A 21,672-nucleotide genomic window follows, 5' to 3' on the forward strand; every position below is an offset into this window, starting at 1 on the left:
GAAGGCATAAAATACAGGGAGAATATCAAATTCATGGACTCATAAAAGACACCTTACATAAAATAATGAAAAGCAGAAACAGAGGAATATCTACTAGTTTTCCTGTAAATATATAATCTGCTGCACGTTTGCTTGTCTGCTAATTGATTGGATCATTGTTGCGAAAAGCGAAAATTTTCTTTTTCATTACTCTCACAGTCTATTGGGATCTGCAGAAAGAAACAAGCCACCACTGAATCAGCCACACAAGACAGCTTGCAGACACAAGAAAGCTAGTGTGGTGCTTATTATATAATCTGGATGATGATCAGCTTTTCATGTCAGCTGTTGGGGGTCTCCTCAGCCAGGCAAGCCCAACCCACCAAGCAGATAAGGTATTTTTCTCAACTACTGCATCATACATTGCATTATGATTTTGTTAGCTTTTACAACTTCCAAAGTGTGTATACATCTGTTATCTGGGAACATTGGGTGCTTGAATTATTTGGGCATACATGCATGCACGCTCTAAGAATAAGATATGCTGTTATTTCTAAATCTGTCCAAGACAGAATCTGGCAAAACATCAGTTCTTAGAGCACCTTTTCTTCATGGCTTCTTTGTTTTTCATTCATGCTGTGCTTCATCCTCTGATTTTAGTGGAAGAATTCATTACTGCGTTCAAATGATAGTCCTCTGTGCTTTATTTTAGGTATTTTTAATGCATTACTCTTTGGTATTGTTAGATAGACGAGTATTATTTGCATTTATTAAAATGCACTACGCTAAATTTGTTTAATAGTTTAGGAAATTCGTACATAGTAAAGATGACGTAAATGTGTCACGAGGCTAAGTGGAAGATTAGGATAAGAGGGAAAAAAGTGCGAGATAAAAGAGGATACACAAACAATATGCAGTCTAACCAATGATGGTACTAATACATTGGAGCATGAAATGGAAAAGGTAAGAAGATGAATGACCAAAGTTTTATACATACTATCAACTTTTTGTTGCCCTTTCTTGAGACAAAAACACCCTAATCTCAAATATGACTATTAATTAGAAGCCCACTACACTTAATTTTTATTAATTATTAAATAAATATTTATCACTTTTCAGCCGTTGGAATATGATGTGCTGCATTAGAACAGTAATAGTTTCTGTACAGGTAATTCTAGATTTTGTTATGGGGAGTGTCTGTTTCTTCATGTTTCAAGATTAGGAAGGGTCCCAGGTAGACTTTAACACGTGCCTTGCACATGCTGACAAATGGAATGGTCGGGTAATAGGTGCTGCTGCTTTTGTCCTGATGTTTTTAGCTCCAACCCTCAGTAATACTTTCAAAGAAATCCCTTTATGGCCAAAACAAATAAATGAGTGATGAAATTAAATAAAAAGGAATTGAGAAACACCGACTACAATTATTTTATTAAAATTAGGTTTAGTTCAGACTTTCCTGAGTGGCTGATGAATCCACCCACTTTTCAATTGTTATTCCACCCAAATGTATATAGTTGATCAAGCTTGGAAATCCGACTATCTCTAAATCTTTCTAAAAACTAATATGTTAATAAATTATTTATTTTCCTCTTTCAATGTGATTTCTCATAGAGATTGGTATCGCGGCTAGCAAGTCATTATCCAAATTAAATATAATGTCTATAGTTTCAAATCATTAATTAAAGTTTACTTCTCAAAGTTTCTTATATCATAAATCATAGTTAACAATGTTAGACATAATATTCAAGAAATGTAAATTTTGTGTGCCTAAGCCCATAGTATCAATATTGTAGATTTTCTTGCACAAAAAATTGTCCACAGTAACTCGTAGCCTAATGTATTTCTCATAATTAAATGACTATGTTATAGTGGTAATTAATGTTACAACGAGATGGTAAGTCAACATTTTATTTCTTTAAATTTTGATAGGGATAACATTGAAGGCCACTTTCATGATATGTGAGACTACGCCATAAAGTGTGTTAAGCAGCCAAACTTATTGACTTTCGCCTTGTCTGAGAGTGAATTTTGCATAAAGGGCCATTGTAGGCTAACAAATACTAGGACCATGCATGCATTTCTTACATCATTTTTCTCAAGAACAAAAATTCTACTTTTGCTGAAAATTACACTATATATTAAGCAACAAATATTACTCAGAAATATCTCTTGTTTAACTAGTAAAATAATTACACGCACGTAATATAAGTAATTATTTTTTGTAGGAAGAATTTCTATCTTTTACAAATATATTGGAACTCATTTTTTTTTTCTTTTTTGGTTTTTTGGCCTGAACTTAGTTAAATGATGGAAAAGGGAGAGTTCTTGGAAGCACATTCTTGTGACTTAAAGTTGAAAAAGAAAAGGTAATAGATAGGGCATTAGAAAGACAGAACAATGGTGCCCAAGAGAAATGAGAGGCCATGAGTAGAAGTCTCAATTTCCCTTTGTTGGGAGCTTCTTGTATTGTCTATCTATCAAGAATGGTCCTATGTATAAAATAATACTAATTTCTCACATGAGTAAAGACACTATTATTTAGAGTGACCAACTTTTCACACTCTCATTTATTGTTCAAAATAAACTTTTCCCGAATATTCAGCCCCCCTCCCCCTCCCCCTCTCTAAGCAACCAACCCTAAATTGAATTAAGTATATACACCTGTAATCAACTAGCATGGATTAATATTTATTTGAGTTGTAAAAAGGGGTCTAGAGTATACATTTACTAATCTATGAAGTTGCATAAATTTCATTAATGTCTTTGTATTAATATTATATTTGGTCAATTCCTAACTTCATTTCAAAGGGAATAATTAGTCACAAGACTAACATACCAATGACTGCATATTTCATGAGTTTTTAAATGATACAGTCCAAAGAATTCAGTCCTTTTCTTCTCTCCTAGAGAGAGAGGGAGATGGAATCATAAAAAACTAAATATTGACAATGGTGCAATGAGGTGAGGTGAAAATAGATATTCCAAGCTTTAAGATTACTCCAAAAGGATGCATGCATAGAGACCCTCAAAATATACACACTGATGAAAATGGTTTAGTTACTAACAGTATTGCATGATATGTGAAAATGGCCTAATATATAGAGAGGGTATAGCCTAGTGGTGTGAATGTGTGACGACAAAACAACTGCCATCATATTGCACATTGCATACTTGCACTACATTTCAAGCCATTAGGTCCATAAAAGATAGAAACCTTTGAGACAAAGAAAATGCAGGTAACACACCCTTCATTATCTTGGTGTGAAATCATTCTAGTCATAATTCCCTTTTTCCAAGATGGATATCTGTCGCTTTCTTGTTTGAAAGTAATACTAATACAAGTACATTACATTAACTTTGCATGTTAAATATGTTTTGTTTTACATGATAATATCCATCACTTTTCTCGTACTCCTCTACATAGATTTGACTTTTATAATGATGAATTTAAACTGATTAGGAGAACCTCATTTTGTATCACTATTGTGACATACGTTTTAACAGTTAAGACGGTAGTTCGGTGAACAATTTCAATTAAATCGCATGTATAAGTCAGTGCAAATACACAAAATTAAGAAGAATTTTAAATGTACAGAGTCGCATAGTGTTAGAATCATTTTTGCGTCAAACACCTAAAAGAAAACGCCAGAAAGAAAAGGGGTTCAAGGTATATAGCCTAAGGACAGCTTCAAATTATGGGATTTAGAAGACTCCAAAGCAGTAGTCTCTTACAAAGAAGTTAGAGTTATAACAAACCCAATAAAAGTTTCAACGCCTCTAATCTTGCTAATGGTGTGGAAAAATTCTGCTGATTTTGAACAAACTCCTAAGGCGCAAAAGAGTTATGGTTCTTTACCCAACAGACAAGACAAAGGTCATGAGTGTATAACCAGGATCAAACAATGTTAATATTTGTATGGTAAGAGTACATGAAAAAATTTTGACTTCCCACGAAAGGTTAACTTTGAGTTTTGAATTTCAAAGAAGATAACTGCAGATATAGGAGTAATTGACTGTTAATTAATACTGTAAAGTCAAGAATGATCGTGATTGTTTGCTGTGATTTTCACAGAAACGTTTTCTTTTTTCTATATAGGATGGATATAATAATGCCTCTTTACCAGTTTTTACCTTACGTAGTTTGGAGTTTGAATGCTAAGTTCTTAGTTTTGATGTATATAATAATAATACTTTCAGTTGGATGGGATACCTGACTCTTTATATAAAGTATATTTTATAAAAGATATATACATCCATGCTATCTGTATATATATGAGATCATACACATAAATTGACATGTGCATATGTGCTTTATACGTACATGTTTCTCTCTGATTTCCTCTACTTTGTTATATTTCATGTGCTTCTCTCTCTCTCTCTCTCTTAAAACACTCAAAACTCAGTCTTGGTCATCCCCTTCTTTGTACTTCACTTCACAATTCTCCACACACACACACACACACACACATAGCAACACCAACAACAGCATATAAAACACGCACACGCACACACACATAAGAACACACACAGAGAGGCCATTAGGACAGATGGGCAATGGATATGATCATCACTACAGCATTCATCAACAGCAATTCCACCAGAAAAGCAAATTCTTGCCAATCTTCTGCCGCTTATCCATCAAAGACGTGAAATTAAACAACCACTACAAAGATCCAACAACAGCCGACGAGCCCTCCTCCCCAACAGTCAGTTGCGTGGGCCAAGTCAAAAGAAACAACCGCGTCACCGGCTTTCCGGCCACCAACACCACGACCTCGGCCGCCGCCAACCACCACCATAAACACATCAAGCTCAAAAACCTCTTTTCCGGCAAAACCCTCTTGCCAAATACCAATACGATTAATGCCAGCACCACCGTGACAGCCGCCGGCAGAAGAAGTAGTGGAAGCAGAAGCTGCAGAACTAGCAGGGATATGTTCGTGAATAGTTCAAGAAGATCAAGGTTGAAGACCTATTGTGATCATAGTGGTGATCAAGACTGTGTTAAGGTGGTGGATATTAGTGAAATGGATCCACCGTTGCCGGTGGTGAAGAGGGTGGCGCCGCCGGGGGCAGGCCGCGATGAGGTGAATATTTGGAAGAGACGGTTTAATGGGGTGGAGCTGAAAAGCTTGAAAATTGAACAGATTCATTTGCCAAACAGTAAATTTGAACCACCGCTGACAACGGTATGATATGTAAAATGGGCAGTAGTACTAAATTCAGACAATAACTATCCGTCTGGAGGAGGTAAGGTGAGGGATGGAGCTGGAGCCATTATATTGGTTTGGAGGTGCTAATGTAAATGAATTCAAAATTGTGTAGAATCTCGTTTCTTCTCTCTTTATTCTTTACTTCCTTTTCTTTTTAATTTCTTGCTTTTTTACACAAGATTTTTGACAGTGATACTCGAGGTTTTTTGTTCACTTCAAATCAAGGTCACCATCCATTGCTTTGAACGATATTGTGGATGGTACTATCTTCTTTCTGATATATTTCTCGTTTTTAAGTTTATTACTAATTTTAAAGGGAAAAAGAATTTACACATAAAGGTGCACAGGCATTTTATTGAAAAAATATTCGAAATTTTTATTAGTATAACAATCCAAGAATCTGTTATCACCATTTTCTTTTCCTTTTTCTTCTTTTTGAGTGTAAGTAGAAGAGAAACTAAGTAAATTAGCGTATACACACAACAAATGTGAAACTCTATTACACAACGAAAGGCAACTACTGTGAAATGAATTAATGCCACTGCATTAGTGTAATTCAGAAAACTGTTAGCCTACGGCTAAATCTAGAGATCAGTTCGCACTGTTGTTACTACGCATTGGCGAAAATTCCTAGCAAAGAAGGAAGAGAAGCTTCAGTACTTTTAAGATCAGCTCTGCTCTTTATAAGGAGTCCATATCAGTTTACTGACATCAACGTCAAGGCCACCGCGGCCAGCGGCTTTAAGATGCCGATCCAGGACTTTCGGATCTGCACATATAACATGCTGTCCTTTCCGGTACTGGATCAACTCTAAGCTCTGAAGGGTAGACAAAATATCCTCGGCCTTGATGGCTGTCATGTCACTCAGCTCCTGGACAAAGCAATTAAACAAGGAAATGAATTGGAATTACACCTAGAGTACTAGCAAAAAGATGATGAGCAGAAACAATCTAACATAAGCTCAATCCAAATTACTTTGAGGGGCGGAACTAAAGTTGGCATGTAAATAAGCAAGAGGAGATATGACAGTGTTGTGAAAGCACCCATATCTTTTGACACAACTAATGACACAAAATCGAGATGCAACAAGTGTATTTACTTCAGAAAAGAGAAGCTGTCTTAACGTTACAATAGTCAGTAGTTCTAATAATGTGCCTTGCTTTAACACCCAGGAGCTCTACTGCCATGTATAATCTAGAAAAATGATTTTTCTTTCTTCTTTCTTTTTTGTGAACACTTGTGCAGATGATGATTAAAATAATGAATGCTAGCTCCGAATCCATTCTACTCTGAAATCTCATTCTCTTCTTTTATGCATTATTACACATCATGCAGACAGTTCAGACAATTGGGTCTTCAATGCATAACACCGCTGCTGAAGAGGTGAAAGCAAGCATTCAACAAGGCCCGATTCTAATGATTCCTAGAGGTACAAATTCTCAAGTTTGCTTCAATATTATATGCGGACATAATGGAGTGGAACAATTTACCTCAGTGCTGCTAAAAAGTTCTTGGATAGTGATAGATTATAAAGAACATGAATTTCCTATCCCAACATCTACTAGTTGCCAACTATTATAATTTGAAACTAGCAGTTCCATTCGAACCTTGATGGAGATATTGCCCTTGTGCTTTTTCAGTATATCTAGAAGAACGCGGGTCCAATATCCTCGGTAGCTCAAGAGTCCCAGATCTGAGAGGGGTCGCTCTGGTGTTCCAACTTTGGCTTCCTTCTTTGAAAGCTCATATGCTACATGATTTTATAGTTATGTAAGCAATTTTATTGAACAGAATATATTGAATTCTGTAAAACAGGTAGAAGCGGACAGAGATAAAAGTGCGATTATCAACTTGCTACTTTTACTTTTGTATGGACAAAATTGACAGTAGGCTGAGTTCTCATTCTTACAGCAGAAGGCAAAACACCTGATCTATCCTAAAGACAAACTTTTCAGGTTTAATGGAAAGTTAACTAATGGATTGCAGTAGTTAGGGTTCATCCATTTCTGACCAGCAAAACCACTGTCACTTATGGAACTTTGTAAGGTATCTCTATATGAGTCCATGAAATCTTAAGCTCATATTTTACAACCCATAACATCACGAAACTCCAGTTTTATCCTCCAAAAAATAAAGCACATAAGGAAGAAAAACTTCAGATGAAAGGACCATCAGTCACACTGACAGCGTATACGGTCACTATGTGTGCATTTATTCCTCTCAACACTCCGGATATAGAAAAAAAGGTGGAATAATGAAATATGAGCTTACAAAATGCAATCAGGAACTTCCCATAGCCTTTTCTCTGATAAGGAGGCAGAGTAAGAATGCAAGCTAAATTGTAGGACTCCTCTGAATGCTTTTCCTGCATATCAAGCAACAAACATTCAGGAAATGTTTAGTGCTGATATTCTTACACGTTTTCAGTCCTAAATGTCAAAAATCTTATCATTCCCAAATTCTGGAGCAACTTATCGGGCATTAAAGAGGTCCCCACAACCAGATCCGCTGGAGTCAGCCTGCTAATTTCCTCACCATTGGCAAGTAAAAAGAATATTTGATAGGCAATAGAACAAACTATCTTGGGAATCTATTGTGGGATTGCTTATGCATCAAAATAGCAGGCATACAGCTAATTAAGAGGCTTTCTCATACTAAGAACTCTCTGAGTATATAAGTACATGAAGAAACCAATCTACATGACAGTCACCAAACGATTGAAAGTTGACTCTATGATGCTACTGCATAAAATGCATGAAGATACAACTTAATGAACTTCACCCTCAAGCAAATTAATTAGGGATAAAAGTAGCAATAGGCAAGAAAGAATCAGATCAAGTCCTAAAGATAACAGTTACCTTGGAGAAGTAGCCGACCATGTGGCATCCACGATCATCACATTCACACAGGACATAGAATAGAAACAGGTCTACATCGTAGTACAGGGTCTTGTGATCAAGAAACAATTTAGCCAGATAGCAAAGATTCTGCCCGTAAACCTTATTCTTCTTGCCATCAACCTGTTTTGATTCGTTTAAATTTAGGCACAAAATCTTTTTCTAACAATCTCACCAAGTTAGATATTCACGCATGGCATGTGCTATAGAACCAAACAAGGCCACAAAGATGTAAGTAGACAGTGCATGCCAAGTAAAATGATAAAAAATGCATAAAATTGTTCATGTAAACCTCAATCGAGCAGTTAAAGGACTAGTGCAAATTCAACAAGTAACCAACTGAAGCTGAGGCTTAATCAGGACCATTCAAATTTCTGGTGAACAATTTCAAAGGTTCGGAACCCAGAACAATAATCCATCAGTTTATGTTTAATTAGTGAGTGCGAGTTGGCCTAGAAAATGAACTGTGAAGGTTGCCCAGAAGAAGTACGGGGATATTCAGATTCAAGGAAAAGAAGCAAAAATAATTAGTGAAGCATATTTTGGACAAGAGAGGAAAAATAATTTTCATTCTTTTTCCTATTCTTTGAACTAGTTGCATGTTGCTAAATAGCAATTTACTTTCTAAGTGAAAACCCTAATATATTGAAATATGAAAAATAATTGTGACATGAGAAGCCTCTGAATCTCAATAAGAGTAATTCATAATTGATGCTCTACAAGTAAAGTTAGATCAGATAACTATAAATTTTACCTCAAACATTGACAAGGTCCCATTTCGATAAATCTCATCACCAGGGGGATGCTTGAGATCACATTTCCTCTGTACATAGAAGAATTAAACATTGTAAACAATGAGCATTAGAAAATTTTCAATTTAAAATGAAGGTAAAGTCCAACTTCTGTGCATGAGTCAATATTGAGAAGATTTGCAAAAACAGAAAAAGAAAGACTTGTCTAAGTAGACTGACATCAATACACTAGACTGAACATGCACTGCCTTAGATATAAGGGACTTTCTTATGGACCACCTCAGTTCCATCAGAAGTCAAACTAACATGTGAAGAAAAAGGAATGATGGGAGACAGATAGAGAAAACTAACCATATGCCTCTGAAGCTGTTCTTTGCGTTTCATGAAATTCAGGCAGAACTCACAAAAGAACAGCTTCGTACAGTCATGGTATTCTGGTGGAAACGGGGAAAAGTACCAAGTATCTATCTCATATCTGCCAAGTTCTATTGTTGCAATATTTTTTACTTTTGTAAATTCTTCATGTTCACGCAAACTTGCAGCATCAAGCTCCTCATGTCCCTGTATAATTTCAACCAACAGCTCTTCATAATTCGAATCAAAACTTGACTGAAACTTAAGAAACAGATGTGCACTTCTCCACTTCTAAGTTCTATAATTAACTTCTATGATATTCTAATTCCTTTTGGATGAGTGAACCCATGATGGAGCTCAGGTAAAGCCTTAAAGGTCAGTTGAACATTCAATCAATACATTGAAAAGTTATACAGTCACAAAGCAAAGCTATTTACTTTAAATCAATTAGATTTGAATATCATTTTATTTTCATCAGGCACCGGTTTATATAGAAACAGATGAGAAAAAGATTAAACGCCATCAACCATTCACCTGTTCAGAATTAATAAACATTAGATCTTTGCCATTCTAGACTGACCAACTCGACATTTAAATTCAGAGGCACACTGTTTAAAAACCGATACAATCTATATATTGCCTTTTGCCTTGGCATGCATGTGCAAACAGGGCGGGGACAATGATGCGTCCATAACAAGGAACAAAAAGTTCTACAACCAATAAAGAAAGGAAACAGAATAATGATCATAATACTGTCAAATAGTACCTCTACGTGTATCTCATCAATCTTACGTTTCTGATGACGTGTCATTTTCAAGCTTGTTACCTGAAATTTTCACATGTGAGCATTCCCCAACAGAAAACAAGGAATAAATACCAATAGTCAAATATGCAGGGTTCGGGACATGCATCAATGAATATCAATATGACGCTGCAGATGAAAGGTATCAGATTTTGAACTTCAGCAAAGTTTGTGACTCGTCCAATATAATGTTCATAAATGTGGAAACAATTAAATAAACTACAAATGGAAACCCAGGAAACAAAGACATGAAAGGATGTTACCTTGTCCTCAACCTTTTCATCTACGTCTGTTTCGACAGAGCTGAGATCAAGTTGTTCAAGTTTTACCCATTCATCAAGCCTGCGGTTGACTGCTCAAGCAAAATAGAAAGGACGCACAGAGAAAGCCAGTCAGATATTATAACAACAGAAAAGAGTTTTAAGAACAAGACTGTAAACTCCATCCAACTCAAGCAACTAGGACACCGTTGCAACTCTTCTCATTCTACATTTCAGTAAGTAATCCACGTCGCACAGTGAGGAACACCCAAAGCAGACAAAGAAAATACACCACCATGGCATCTGCTCAAGATATTACCTATAGAACGGAAATTAGGAATACTTTTGTCCAAAGCTTTATAAATTGTTCATCGAGCGCAATTCAGGAGTTCAATATTATGGATACAAAGCAGAAGCACACCGTAAGCAAGTGTAACCATACATATATTAACAAGAAGGGACCCATGGGGTAACTAATGAAAACTAGACACTAATTTCAATTAGCAAATCCACCTGATTTTCAATAAAGCCAGGGAGAGGGAGCTAAAAACTACTTCTTACATTCAGTGTAGTGCACGTAGTACTCATAATCATTTGGTCCACCGGCCGGAAGTTTTCGGCGCTCAATAACTTTTACAGGATGGAACTTGCCGTCCCGCCACCGGCAATTGACACGTGTACCGACTTCCAAGGGCAGAATAGCTGATTTCTTCCTCCGAGATGCGTCAATCTCCGGCTGAGCACCATTGGACTCAGAACCCGGAGAGACGGTGGCAGTTTCAGCAACGGCCGCTTTGCCGGCGCCATGGCCGTTCGCTGTGGCAGGGGTTGCGCCGTTGTCAATTGGAACCATTTCTTCGGGTACAGAAAAATTGGTTGATAATTGGGGGAAATATTATTTGATGCCAACGCGATTTTCGTATTTGCGGACAGCTACCTCAAAATTCCTTCATATATAATTTCCTCCCCAATTTGCTGAAGTTTTTATTAGCAGAAAGCCCCTTTAGAATTTCCGTATGTTAAATTCCTCCCCCACAAGCTGAATTTTGTACGTAACGCCGTATTATGAACTAGTTACGGACGTTGACTAGTTATCCCCCCCCCCCCGCCCGGGAAAGAGGTTATACTGAATTTTCTTTTTCTATTTTCGAGTTTGCCGAAATTTAGAAAATTTTATTTCAAACAAATGTATATTTCATCGAAAAATATAATTTTGAGAATTATTCGGTGAGGTTAAAACTCAAAATTAAATTTTACATGGGATAATAAAACAGACTTCCCAGAGTTTATCATAATTACAATACTCATCATTATTTAAAAAATTATAAATACTCCTAAAATCAATGATTATCTAACAAAAGCCAAAGCCGCTTGTAACAATCCTAGAGGTATTTGTCAAACGACAAATACTCCTAAACTAATGATCATGTAACAAAAGTCAAAGCCGCTTGTAATGGCCCTAGAGATATTTGTCAAACGACTGTTAATTTTAAGAGTATCTGTAAAATCTCTTAAACAACGAAGAAGTATTTATAATTATAGCAAATCTCAAGAAAGTCATTTGTAATATACCTTTTTTACATGAGGACATAACAATTCTCAGACAGATAAAAGTTTTCTAACAGCAAGTCAAAATAATCAGAATGAAATGCATGTAAAAATAGGCTCAACAATTGTTCTACATGGTACAGTAAGTAACCTTAGAATGGTATTGAATATCCGAGAAACGAGTTCCCTGCCAATACAACCGTTTAAGCTCAGAGGCAGGTGTGGCTGGACTTATGCTCTAATAGACGAACTCAACAAACATTTTCGTTTTCTGGATTTAAACGAAGAAGGTCCAAATTCCAGTAGGTAAAGCAATATTCCATCCCTAGACTACAATGAACTCGCATCAAAAGAATACACAAAAGACTATCCCTGGACGTTGTCTTTGACACAACTGACGGCTGCTATTACACCATCGTAACGATAATATGACATAGGAGTCCAATTTACTATTTTCTTCCTCTATTGAGCCTCTGAAGGTGATAGTTGATGTTACCCCAAGGCTTTCTTTTATTGCCAGTCTGCAGAAAGATGAGAAAGTAAGTTTGCTGACAGCAAAGAAGATCCAAGGTTGAGAATAATTGACTGGAATATGAAATTATACCAATTACACTTTCTTCTTGTTTGTCAAATTGGAAATTGAAGAATCATCCTTACTAGTATGAATAGTATGTAACAAATATAAGACAATATTGGAATCAAATTGCGAATGCTTAAGTCACCCACTTACCTGAGCATCCATGCAGGCACTCAAAAGCGACTTTTGCCGACTGCATTTTTCATCATTGCCTTGAGTTAGAGCCAAACAATTAAGAAACGACATCATTTCTTTCATGCATGGTTTCTGAAGATTCCCAAATTTCTTTGGATTAATGTACAAGGTACCAGCTTTTCTGCCCATTCTTCCTATTCGAGACGGCAATTGCAAAAGCAAATACACAATTAGAACAAAAAGAGTAGTTACACAATATCAGCCATCAGCAGTGAGTTCAATATAAAATCACAAAATATCTCACGATCAAAGTTATTACAAGAGTATCCCCTCGTGCCTAGGCAACCAGGTTTTGCTCAACATAGATAATTCAGTTTGTTTTGCTAACTGGTATAAGATCTTGGATGATGGATTAAGTGCAATGACAAAGTGCCTTGAGATTTTTACAAGCTATGAACTTACGACTTACTTGAACTACATCCACATCCTAGCAATGATAACTTTTTTGGAACCCAAAATTCACAGAACATGTTCAATCAAACTCAGAGGGCACAGTAGTGGATGATGCCATAACTAGTGTATGAGAAAGACATGCTTGCAATTTTTTGGTAAGTCACTAGCCTCATTTTGAGGTCATAGGATCCCAAAACAATTGAATGCACAAACTCTTTAATAACAAATAGTTATAAATAAGAGAAATTCTAGACAATGTGTATTTATCCTGAAATTTTTTTTGTCTTTTCTGAATGATAAGGAGAGAAAAAAAAATTGGATCAAAAGAAAATGCCATTTTGGAGTTTTATCAACAATTTGCTTGCGTAGGTGGGGATCCGGTATTTTCTGAATCCTTATGTAAGGAATTACAAAAGAAATTCTTTCATAAAGATGTGAATTAGGAAGAATTGGTCGACGAAATATGAACCAAAGACTAAACCTTGATATACCCCAGAAAAATACATTTAATGGGGAAGTTAAAAATACTGAATCAAACAAAGAAATACCAAAAAGGTCATTCAACATGGGAAGAAGTTCATAATGACTAGTACACAATTCTAATTGTGGCAGATTTTAGCTATCAAGAAGGACATTCTGGTTCAAGTATAACCATGTCTCAATTATTGTATGACCCAGGATTAGATGAGGATTGAACCTTTCTAATGAGGTGGTAAAGGCAGGAAGTAAGCTCTAGGCCACAAGCATACATTTGATTAAGACACTAGGGTACCTTTCAACATAGACACTAAGTCAGCCTGCTGTTCTTTTATCAGATTTGAATACAAGTAATTATACTCTGAGATGTTTATCCTGTTCCAGTGTTCTTCAATGCTCATATCGCTAATACAAGAGAAACTTGACTAGTCTACCGATTAGTTCACTTTCCTTCACGGCCTCTGTTATTCTATAACTAACCCCAATTTCACATACATATTTCATTTCATTATGCCCATTGTCCCCAAAATTGTATTTTAAATATTTCCAGCAACAATGCTTGAAACCTTTTCCCAGCTCTCAGTTGTCCATTGTTAATTCATTACCATTCAGGCAGATCTAATACAGCTGAAATGAAAATTTACATGAACTCAATATAAAGGTACATAACTTATGGTGAATCAATCTTGAACATCCAGCAGAACACCCTGACCAATCTAGCTACAACAAATTTCAACAAGGATTCTGAAAACTTACATCTCTATTATTTTATTACGGATACTATCTCTATCATATCCAAGCTAAACAGTTGGCAAGGGTTTCTGCATGCATATTCCCCATTTCATCCAATAAATTCAAATTTACACAATGAATCGCAGAATAAGAAGAAAATAACTAAGAACATTAAAGTCCCACAAGGAAGAAAGCGAAAATAAGGAGGAACGAAACAGTAACACACATCTGAATAGAGAAAGGGAGATGCATACCTTGAGAGAGGTGAGTGGGACGACTCAGACTGAAGATTTAGGAATCTGGGAGAGAATGGTGGAGGGTTCTGTGATTAAGTGGGCTAAACCCATTTGGGCTGTCTTTCTGAGTAACCTAAATGATGGGCCGAATTACAGTGTGATCCAAAGTCCACCCAAGGAAATAAGTGTGAAAATATTGGGGTCTTTTACAATTTTAACAAATTAACAGGTATTCTTTTAGGTTTACAGAGACTTGTGGTTTGCCTATCAAATTATATATTGAACAAACTAAACCTCGCGTCTCTCTCTCTCACTCCCGCGTGGGCACAACACCATCTGAGAGAAGCTTCAGAAAATCAACAAACCACAGGTGCGAAGACGTTAATTGTAAGTGATTTATTTGTAATTTTCTAATTATAGAACTTGAAACTGCTTTATCGGTTTATATGGTGGCCTTTATTGTCGAATTTTAGCTGAAACTGCTGATGAGCTAGATGGTTGGAGCTCTAATATCATGACATTAACTACTATTCTCATTCGTTTCTTTAAACAAAATCGTGTTTTTCGTATTTCTTGTTTAAGTTTGAGCGGAAAGATCCATTTTAATTTGTTTTTTTATGCATGTGCCAATTTTTGAAGTTTTCAAATTCGGCCTAGACGGTTACCATTCGAAAGACGAAGGAGGGGTGAAAGAAAGAAAGAGAAATGAGGGAATCTTTATGTTCCGATATCGCAACTGCAAATTTGGATCTTTATAGTGTTGTTTACTTAATTTTTATAGTATTTCCGAGCAGGCACCTCAACATGGTTTGTAAATGAAGTTTTGTTTTGTTTTTTGGGTTATTGGATTCCTGTTCAATTTTAGAGTAATATATTAAATAAATTTCAGCTGAAGTTTCTAAAGAAATGAAAAAGGAGAAGAGATTATAACATTACTGATCATGTAGCTGGGCCACTTCGCCCTACTGTAATTCAATGCTGGTCATTATCAAATTGAACGAATTATGGATATATGTCCTGGGATGCTAACTGAAAGTAGGAAGTATTTGTGTTACGTCCTTGCATTGTTTTTGCTTAGTGTTTTCCAATTGACAGTGCAAAGATGGTTATGTCTGAGGAGGAAATTACGCGGCTTCATCGAATTCGGAAGACGGTGATGCAGATGCTGAAGGATAGAGGTTACATGGTGGGTGCATTTGAGATTGACATGCCGAAGCATCAGTTCATTCAGAAGTATGGTGAGAATATGAAGAGAGAGGACCTTGTTATTCAGAAAGGCATGGGCGGTAACAGCTCTGATCAGGTTCTTTTCGTTGAAACACTAAAAGTTTTCTGTAGTTCATATCTGTGATGATTGTGATAGTGGTTTTTGTTTTTAGTATTATACTGTATATTGTGTTTTCTTGCAGCTGCAGAATGTGATTGATGAGAGGGTATTACAGAAACCAGAAATGCTTAGTGAAGTGAGGACAACTTAGAAAAATAAGAAACTACACTATAAAAGATGTTTCCCTGGGATTTAAGGCAACGTGTTGGATTTTTCTTTCTTTACAATTCTTTGGTTGGAGAGGGCGAGTGGGGCAAAAGAGAAAGGAGATATTAGCATAGAGGTAGAATATGCTAAGGCTTCAGCTTCTGAAGTTGAACCTTTTTTCATATATGCTTAACTTCGTTGGTTACTAAGTAAGTCTGATCACAATGGCGGCATCGTTTGGAAGAAAGATTTCATGTATGTGCAAGTTGATTTTCCCGTTGCAGTAAATGATTGTTTAATGCATCTCCTGTTAATGAAAAAGTGGTCTCTTCCTCTGAGTATGCCTTAATAGCCTGCAATAGAGCTGTTCCTTGTTGAAAGTTCTGTGAATCTGTGAGTTGTTTGGTTGTTTGTTTGATACTTTGGTCATATGTATTTATGATGTTGTTTTCATTATAACTTTATAGGATTGTTGAAAATGCTTTTTTACGACCTATTTATCGGTTGTCTTTTTTTTTGTCTACTTATCATCAGATATACGTATTCTTTCCTGAGGAACAGAAGGTTGGTGTTAAGACCATGAAGACTTATACCAATCGCATGAAAGAAGAGGGTGTTCATCGGGCAATCTTAGTGGTCCAGCAGAATTTAACTCCATTTGCTCGAACCTGCATTAGTGAAATATCTACTAAATTCCACTTGGAAGTTTTCCAGGTGTTCTTGAGTCTCTGATATCATTATGTTTCATATATTTCCTCAAATACTTGTTGAGGATTTTATGCAGTTCATTTTCTCTGTGAGTGAAAATTGTGTATCCAATTCATCCTTTGATTCCGGGAGGATTTCAATGATACTGATGGCTACTCACTGCTACAGGAGGCTGAGTTGTTAGTCAACATAAAAGAGCATGTTCTTGTTCCCCAGCATCAGGTGCTTACTCCTGAAGAAAAGAAGACTTTGCTGGAAAGATACACTGTGAAAGAAACACAGGTTAGTTAATGATAAATATCTGAGATTTAAGTCATTGATATGGCAGAGAATCTGTTAGTTATACTACATTAAGATCTAACACCCTATTGCGCCATCAAGATTAAGTGATTGTTCTAAAATGGGGGATTTTCAGTTGTAACTTATCCTGCTGCATGAGTAATTTGACATTGGAACTGCATTACTGGCCAAGTTATTATTCATTTTTCTTGTACCTTTATTACTTGATCAGCCAGGCATCGTTCCCTCTTCTTTGTTTATTTGTTATTAATTTGGCTTAAGCTAAATATTCTACTGCCACTACATGAGAAATTTTATTATCTTTAGTTCTGCCAATGGCAGTACTAGAAGCAAGTTGGAATCAGAAATTAGTAAAAGCTTAATTCTTTTGCATTCATTGCGTGATCTAAATTGTGTTAACAAGTGGACCTCATTCAGTTTGCTCCAACCTTCTCTATGGTGTTGTTCTGTTATTGACCCTATATCTATTATATCAGAAGGACCTAAATTTTGATACTCTTCTTGATGGATTTTCTGTAAATTGACATTATAGTAAATTTACGCATGTTACCACTCCATATGCATGTACATATGAGCTCAGAACTTAGTATTTCTCGTGATTATCATCTGTCCGGCGAGCTTACATCTTAATCCTTTTGTTGGCAGCTTCCCCGTATCCAGATAACCGACCCGATCGCGAGATACTATGGTCTAAAGCGCGGACAAGTAGTAAAAATTATCCGACCAAGTGAGACTGCGGGACGCTATGTCACATACCGATACGTGGTTTAAACTTTTAAAGCTCTGTATTAGTTGTCAGACAAAAAGTTTAAAGGGGTGAGGAATAGGTAAAGGTCTCGAATGCCTGAAAAACTCGGCAACTCTATCTTGTGTATTGATTGGATGCCATACACTTCTTAGTGATTTTCTTTGAGTGCTAATGTAATGCCACATTAATCTGCTTCTGTACCTGTTTGTGCCTTTACAGTTTCACTTGTATGGTGATCTTTTTATCGAGTATTTGAGCACTCTTTTCCAATGAAGCTTCAATTTGTTCACCATAACCTGAATCACTCCATTAGATGCGGAAAACCGACTAGCACGGCCGAATATTTTGCATTTGAATCAGCTTCTCTATTCTGCAGTATCCATGGTTGGGTTAGGCAAGAAGAGGCAAAGGCATCAGGAGCATGAGCACATGTAGTAGTGAAGCATAATGTCATCTGATCAGGTTTAGCAACAGTGATCTGTGTGGGAAAAGGATCATAACTGAGTTGGATTTCCATCATTGGCTTTAAGTGATAAGAAAAAGTGGCCGTATATCATGATTTCTGTGCAATGCTTTATGCACTAGTGCAATTTTAGCTATTTTGCTGATGATTGATTATGATACATGCAATTTTTGTTATAAAATAATGTAGATTACTGGTTTGTGATCAACCAGTATGCAGTTTTATATTGGTCTTATTTAGGTGTAGAGTATTTAAGTATTTAGCCATTAATTAAGAGGTGGCAGATGACTCCATCACCTACATTGCATGGTCCTCTCCACTTAAATGGGTAATTGCAATTTGCAAATTACTCTTAAGAAATCATAAAAGATACTTAAACTGAGAAATAAAATAACTTTAGCCTAGTAATTAGGATGGTGAAGGATTCGAGTAGCGTCGAACACATCATTGTTCAAACTTGTTTGAATTAATATTGAGTTTGAAAACTTGCTTTTGAATTTTGTTTGATTATTGCTCCGATCGAGCTCAAGTGGGCTTAATTTGATAGAACATGGGTCAAGGTTGAGTAATTTAATACTTTTAAATATATTTTATATTTTGCATTAATAGAATGGAGCTCGACTATCAAACAAAACAATTTGTTCATGTTTTGTTTGTTAAGTTTAACAAATAGAATTCGAGCAAGCTTTTATTGATCAATTTCAAATGAGCATCCAGCAGTTTGATTTAGTTTTTCATCTTATCAGTAGGGTAGATTTCTGAATCGGCAATATCTGTGAGTTACCCTCAACCAAATCGTGACAAATTATGGTTGCACGTCTTTTAGCTATCTGGAGTTGGACTTCATAAACCTCTGGATTAAACATTTCCAACTCTTATTTATGAAGTGATTTTTCATCTAAATACAACTACCAATGAAGTGGTAATTACTGGATTGAACAAAGTTGGTAATTAAGAGTGTCCTGAGTGTTATTGTAGGGATGATCAGTTGTTTGCTTTGCACTAATGGAAATGTAGATAAGAAAATTAGGTGTATCCAGAATACCACTAACGCCAAATGGGGCAGAACTCGCTCTTTTCGGCTGTAAGAATGTATACATCTTCAAAATCCTCACATATTCAATTTGGCGAGAATGCTATACAATTTTTGACAGGAACGGGGTTATAATAACTTGTTCATCAATGGTGGCAGACAGCAGAAGCACACTAGTAAGAGCAATTTTGTGGTGCATGTGCTTGTGAACTGGACCACTTTGTGGGGCAAAAGCAGCTCTTTCTTTAGTTGTTCTCCAATCTTCACAGTGCATGGACGCGCTTTTTGCACCCACCCCAACCCCTATAAATACCTATTAATCCATGCAGTGTGATTCATCCTTGTGGGATTCATTTCCATTCAAAATGACTGCAAGCAGAGTTTTTAGTGTAGTTTTCTTTGTGCTGTTGGGTATGACGATATGTTCCGCAGCTAGGACTCTTCTTGATACTACTACCTATTATCCTCATGGTTATGGTGGTAATGTTGGTGGCGAAGGATATGGAGGTGGTGGAGGTGCTGGGGGAGGTTCCGGAGGGGCTGTTGTTGAGCATGGATACGCAAGCGGCGGAGGAAGTGGTATAGGAGGTGGGTCTGGGTATGGCGGTGGTGGCGGAGAGCATGGTGGTGGAGGAGGTGGTGGTGGTGGTGGCAATGGTGGTGGAGGTGGAGGTGGTTATGCTGCTGGTGGCGATCATGGTGTTGGGTATGGAAGTGGGGGTGGTGAAGGTGGCGGTGCTGGATATGGTGGTGGTGGTGGTGTACATGGAGGTGGCGGGGGCGGTGGTGGTGGTGGAGGTGGCGGTGCAGGAGGTGGAGGTGGTGGTGGTGGTGCCGAAGGGGCACATGCTGGTGGATATGGTGGAGGGGAAGGAGGAGGTAGTGGAGGTGGTTATGCTGCCGATGGAGGATATGGAGGTGGAGGAGGTCATGGTGGTGGTGGTGGAGCAGGGTCTGCTGGAGGAGCAGGAGCTGGTGGATACGGTAGTGGTGGGGGAGTTGGTGGCGGCGGGGGAGGAGCCCACGGAGGAGGTTATGGTGGTGGGGAAGGAGGTGGAGCTGGTGGTGGTGGTGGCTATGCCAGTGGGGCTGGGTCAGCTGGAGCTGAAGGACATGGTAGTGGTGGAGGTGCTGGTGGTGGTGCAGGAGGAGCCCATGGTGGAGGTTATGGAGGCGGCGAAGGAGGTGGTGCTGGTGGTGGTGGCGGCTACGCTGGTGGTGCTGGCGCTATTGGAGGAGGTGGAGGTCATGGTAGTGGTGGAGGTGGTGGTGGTGGTGCAGGAGGAGAACATGGTGGAGGTTACGGGGGTGGTGAAGGAGGCGGTGCTGGTGGTGGCGGTGGCTATGCTAGTGGGGCTGGGTCTATTGCAAGAGGTGGTGGACATGGTGCTGGAGGGGGTGCTGGTGGTGGTGGTGGAGTCAATGGTGGAGGTTATGGCGGTGGTGAAGGCGGAGGTGGTGGTGGTGGTTATGCTGGTGGTGGACATGCTGGTGGGTATGGTGGAGGCTCAGGTGGCGGCGAAGGTGGAGGTCATGGTGGCTATGCTCCCTAGAAATACTACTGACGTGCCACCGTTGAGTAATCTAAAGAAGCATAATTCTTCTCAGCAATGAGAATAATATAAATTATGTTGGTTATGAATGTGTGATTGAAAGCACTTGAAATAGTGCATGGAAAGTGTATTATTGTCCTGACAACTATTAATAATATCAAAATTATCTTAATTATCATGGGAAAGTCACTAGTTCATTTGCATACTCACTTGTTCATAAAGCGTTGAAGGAAAAAGAATGTAAACTTCAAAGAAACGAATTCCAATATGTTACAAAACTAACTCGTTAAAAATATGAAGATGAAGTGGTCTCAGAGATGCAATATAAAATGTATTGAACGTCTTTTCTTTTGAAGAATGGATTGAAAATTGTTGAAATTTGAGAAAAATATGTTTGATATTATATTTTCAAACTACAATCACTATAAATACTAGCAAGGTATATTATTGTTCCTGTAAATTACATTCAAATAATGCAACATTTGGATAATATGTTGTTTATATTTAAATCCGAAACAGGATTTGCTGGATTTTGTAATCTTACTCTGATTCATTTTTATTTTCATTTTCTGTTTTATTTATATCACCCTTTTTTCTCTACGCAATTTTCTCTTTTTCTCTTCCTCTTTTCAATAAATCCCGTTAATTTTATGTATAAGAAAATTAGTATAGATTAATACAATATTTACTGTATTGCATGGCGGTTCGGTATAAAATCGAAGTCCTAAATTAATTATTGTTACACCTCAATAACTAATACCACCTTGAGACTTGAGAGGTGGTATAAAAATAATACCAAAGTTACACCAAATGAAAATGACTATTGTACCTTCAAAATTTAATTGAATAATAATAATAATAATAAATAAATAAATAATACTAATAACAATAATAAAATTATAATAATAAAGAATAATTACATTTACACCCCCTGACATATGGTTCATTTATACAAACCACACACATTTTTGCATAAT

General features: G+C 37.1%; 5 protein-coding genes across 7 annotated transcripts; 3 read left to right on the plus strand and 2 right to left on the minus strand.

Annotated features, from left to right (window-relative positions):
- Positions 4,527–5,174, plus strand: LOC105177681. Its single transcript, XM_011100919.1, has one exon. It carries the CDS (start codon positions 4,527–4,529, stop codon positions 5,172–5,174), a length of 648 nt encoding a protein of 215 aa, XP_011099221.1.
- On the minus strand, positions 5,625–11,139 carry LOC105176400 (histone acetyltransferase of the MYST family 1). The gene is made up of 9 exons (XM_011099187.2): positions 10,820–11,139; positions 10,262–10,350; positions 9,963–10,022; positions 9,194–9,403; positions 8,845–8,913; positions 8,052–8,213; positions 7,465–7,558; positions 6,801–6,943; positions 5,625–6,064 (listed from the first exon to the last, which is right to left on the minus strand). The coding sequence occupies exons 1-9, from the start codon at positions 11,109–11,111 to the stop codon at positions 5,861–5,863; spliced, it is 1,323 nt and encodes a 440-aa protein (XP_011097489.1). The 5' UTR covers positions 11,112–11,139; the 3' UTR covers positions 5,625–5,860.
- On the minus strand, positions 11,894–14,566 carry LOC105176424. Its single transcript, XM_011099223.2, has 3 exons — positions 14,435–14,566; positions 12,537–12,712; positions 11,894–12,327 (listed from the first exon to the last, which is right to left on the minus strand). Exons 2-3 carry the CDS (start codon positions 12,705–12,707, stop codon positions 12,256–12,258), a joined length of 243 nt encoding a protein of 80 aa, XP_011097525.1. The 5' UTR covers positions 12,708–12,712; positions 14,435–14,566; the 3' UTR covers positions 11,894–12,255.
- Positions 14,657–17,907, plus strand: LOC105176408 (DNA-directed RNA polymerases II and IV subunit 5A). Of its 2 annotated transcripts, none has more exons than XM_011099213.2 (5): positions 14,657–14,786; positions 15,512–15,719; positions 16,425–16,604; positions 16,767–16,880; positions 17,544–17,907. In XM_011099213.2, the coding sequence occupies exons 2-5, from the start codon at positions 15,519–15,521 to the stop codon at positions 17,667–17,669; spliced, it is 621 nt and encodes a 206-aa protein (XP_011097515.1). In that variant the 5' UTR covers positions 14,657–14,786; positions 15,512–15,518; the 3' UTR covers positions 17,670–17,907. The 2 variants fall into 2 exon arrangements, with proteins under 2 accessions (XP_011097515.1, XP_011097502.1); XM_011099200.2 differs by having other exon boundaries at positions 14,658–14,803.
- LOC105176432 (glycine-rich cell wall structural protein 1.8-like) lies at positions 19,457–20,873 on the plus strand. Of its 2 annotated transcripts, none has more exons than XM_020691741.1 (2): positions 19,457–20,471; positions 20,598–20,873. In XM_020691741.1, exons 1-2 carry the CDS (start codon positions 19,466–19,468, stop codon positions 20,693–20,695), a joined length of 1,104 nt encoding a protein of 367 aa, XP_020547400.1. In that variant the 5' UTR covers positions 19,457–19,465; the 3' UTR covers positions 20,696–20,873. The 2 variants fall into 2 exon arrangements, with proteins under 2 accessions (XP_020547400.1, XP_020547401.1); XM_020691742.1 differs by having other exon boundaries at positions 19,457–20,336.

The sequence above is a fragment of the Sesamum indicum genome, linkage group LG2 (genome assembly GCF_000512975.1).
Source record: "Sesamum indicum cultivar Zhongzhi No. 13 linkage group LG2, S_indicum_v1.0, whole genome shotgun sequence".
Classification (NCBI taxonomy): Eukaryota; Viridiplantae; Streptophyta; class Magnoliopsida; order Lamiales; family Pedaliaceae; genus Sesamum; species Sesamum indicum.

What these genes read in the sequence shown, in the direction of transcription:
- LOC105177681 (XM_011100919.1), top strand. Translation starts at nt 4,527, where the DNA reads ATGGGCAATGGATATGATCATCACTACAGCATTCATCAACAGCAATTC.
- LOC105176400 (XM_011099187.2), bottom strand. Translation starts at nt 11,111, where the DNA reads ATGGTTCCAATTGACAACGGCGCAACCCCTGCCACAGCGAACGGCCAT. An exon ending in CTACGTGCACTACACTGAAT is followed by an intron (nt 10,351 to 10,819) that starts GTAAGAAGTAGT and finishes TTGCTTGAGCAG; the next exon opens with TCAACCGCAGGCTTGATGAA. An exon ending in GAAGTTCCTGATTGCATTTT is followed by an intron (nt 6,944 to 7,464) that starts GTAAGCTCATAT and finishes AAAATCATGTAG; the next exon opens with CATATGAGCTTTCAAAGAAG.
- LOC105176424 (XM_011099223.2), bottom strand. Translation starts at nt 12,707, where the DNA reads ATGGGCAGAAAAGCTGGTACCTTGTACATTAATCCAAAGAAATTTGGG. An exon ending in GTGCCTGCATGGATGCTCAG is followed by an intron (nt 12,328 to 12,536) that starts GTAAGTGGGTGA and finishes ATCTTTCTGCAG; the next exon opens with ACTGGCAATAAAAGAAAGCC.
- LOC105176408 (XM_011099213.2), top strand. Translation starts at nt 15,519, where the DNA reads ATGGTTATGTCTGAGGAGGAAATTACGCGGCTTCATCGAATTCGGAAG. An exon ending in GCGGTAACAGCTCTGATCAG is followed by an intron (nt 15,720 to 16,424) that starts GTTCTTTTCGTT and finishes ACTTATCATCAG; the next exon opens with ATATACGTATTCTTTCCTGA. An exon ending in ACACTGTGAAAGAAACACAG is followed by an intron (nt 16,881 to 17,543) that starts GTTAGTTAATGA and finishes TTTTGTTGGCAG; the next exon opens with CTTCCCCGTATCCAGATAAC.
- LOC105176432 (XM_020691741.1), top strand. Translation starts at nt 19,466, where the DNA reads ATGCAGTGTGATTCATCCTTGTGGGATTCATTTCCATTCAAAATGACT. An exon ending in TGGTGAAGGAGGCGGTGCTG is followed by an intron (nt 20,472 to 20,597) that starts GTGGTGGCGGTG and finishes GTGAAGGCGGAG; the next exon opens with GTGGTGGTGGTGGTTATGCT.